Source organism: Panthera leo, chromosome B1 (assembly GCF_018350215.1).
Source record: "Panthera leo isolate Ple1 chromosome B1, P.leo_Ple1_pat1.1, whole genome shotgun sequence".
Taxonomy (NCBI): Eukaryota; Metazoa; Chordata; class Mammalia; order Carnivora; family Felidae; genus Panthera; species Panthera leo.
The window spans coordinates 184,382,018-184,383,269 of NC_056682.1; the positions used below are offsets into that span (position 1 = coordinate 184,382,018).

General features: G+C 43.8%; 1 protein-coding gene across 1 annotated transcript; it reads left to right on the forward strand.

Annotated features, from left to right (window-relative positions):
- Positions 1 to 324: 324 nt before the first annotated feature.
- LOC122217210 (60S ribosomal protein L37a-like) lies at positions 325 to 596 on the forward strand. The gene is given in 2 exon segments (XM_042934047.1): positions 325 to 361; positions 364 to 596. Coding segments are annotated over 2 exon segments (270 nt in total).
- Positions 597 to 1,252: the final 656 nt, after the last annotated feature.

Genomic DNA, 1,252 nt, shown 5'->3' on the forward strand with positions numbered 1-1,252 from the left:
CGGCACAGAGCCTGATGCAGGGCTTGATCTCACAAACCTCAAGCTCATGACCCGAGTCATCAAGAGGCGGACATTTCACCGACTGAGCCACTCAGGTGCCCCAAGAGACCCATTTTATAGGTGAGCAGACTGAGCAGTACAAAGAAGTGACTCACTCAAAATCACACAGCTAGTTAGCACGCTGAGACAAGCCCTCGTCCAGTCTGAACCCGAAGCGTGAGCTTTTCCAGCTACACTACAACAGACCTCCAAAGGGGGAAATTTTCTGGCTAATGTGAAATACAGAGAAGAAGCTCTCTGGGCTCGGACCTAGTTTGCGGAGACATGGCTAAATGCACCTAGAAAGTTGGAAGCCTCGGTAAATAGGGACCCGTCATGGTGCCTCCCACAGGAAAATGGCGAGAGAGATTGAAATAAGCCAGCACACTGAGTACACTTGCTCCTTCTGTGGCACCACCAAGATGGAAGACGAGCTGTGGGGATCTGGCTGTGGTTCCTGCATGAGAACGGCGGCCCGTGGCTCCTGGCCCTACAACACTGCGTGTTCCGTTACCGTAAAGTCAGCCATCAGACTGAAGGACTTGAAAGACCAGTAGAAACTCCACCATTTGAAACGTTGCTAGCCTATAATAAATGGGTTAACTTACGTAACAAAATTAAAAAAAAAAAAGAAATGAAGAATAAGAGAGGTGTGGAATTTCCTCATTTTAACAAGGATCACAGGGTGGGAAAGGTACTAAAGCGAAACTCGACACGGCAGAAAGGATCATGTTACATCTAAGCAGATACAGTAAAACCTTGGGTTGCCAGCATAATTTCCTCCAAAAATATGCTTGTAATCCAAAGCACTTGTATATCAAAGCGAACTTCCCCATTAGAAATAATGGAAACTCAGATGACTTGTCCCACAACCCAAAAATATTCATATAAAAATGATTACAATACTGTAGTATAATACAAAATAATAAATAAAATACAAAATATAAAGAGAAATAAACAAATTAACCTGCACTTACCTTTGAAAACCTTCATGGCTGGTGTGACGGAGACAAAAGAGAAGAGGGTTACTGTGTAGGACGACTTTCACTATCACTGACACAATCACTGCTGTCTACCGGCTCCATGAAAGTTTTTTCTGCGTGGGGACCATTGTACATGCTCGCACGGATGTTGACTACAGTATAGTATTAATAAACTCTCGTCATATACTGTATTTAATGTAACTTGCAAAACGGCAGCAGAGGAAAGGGTC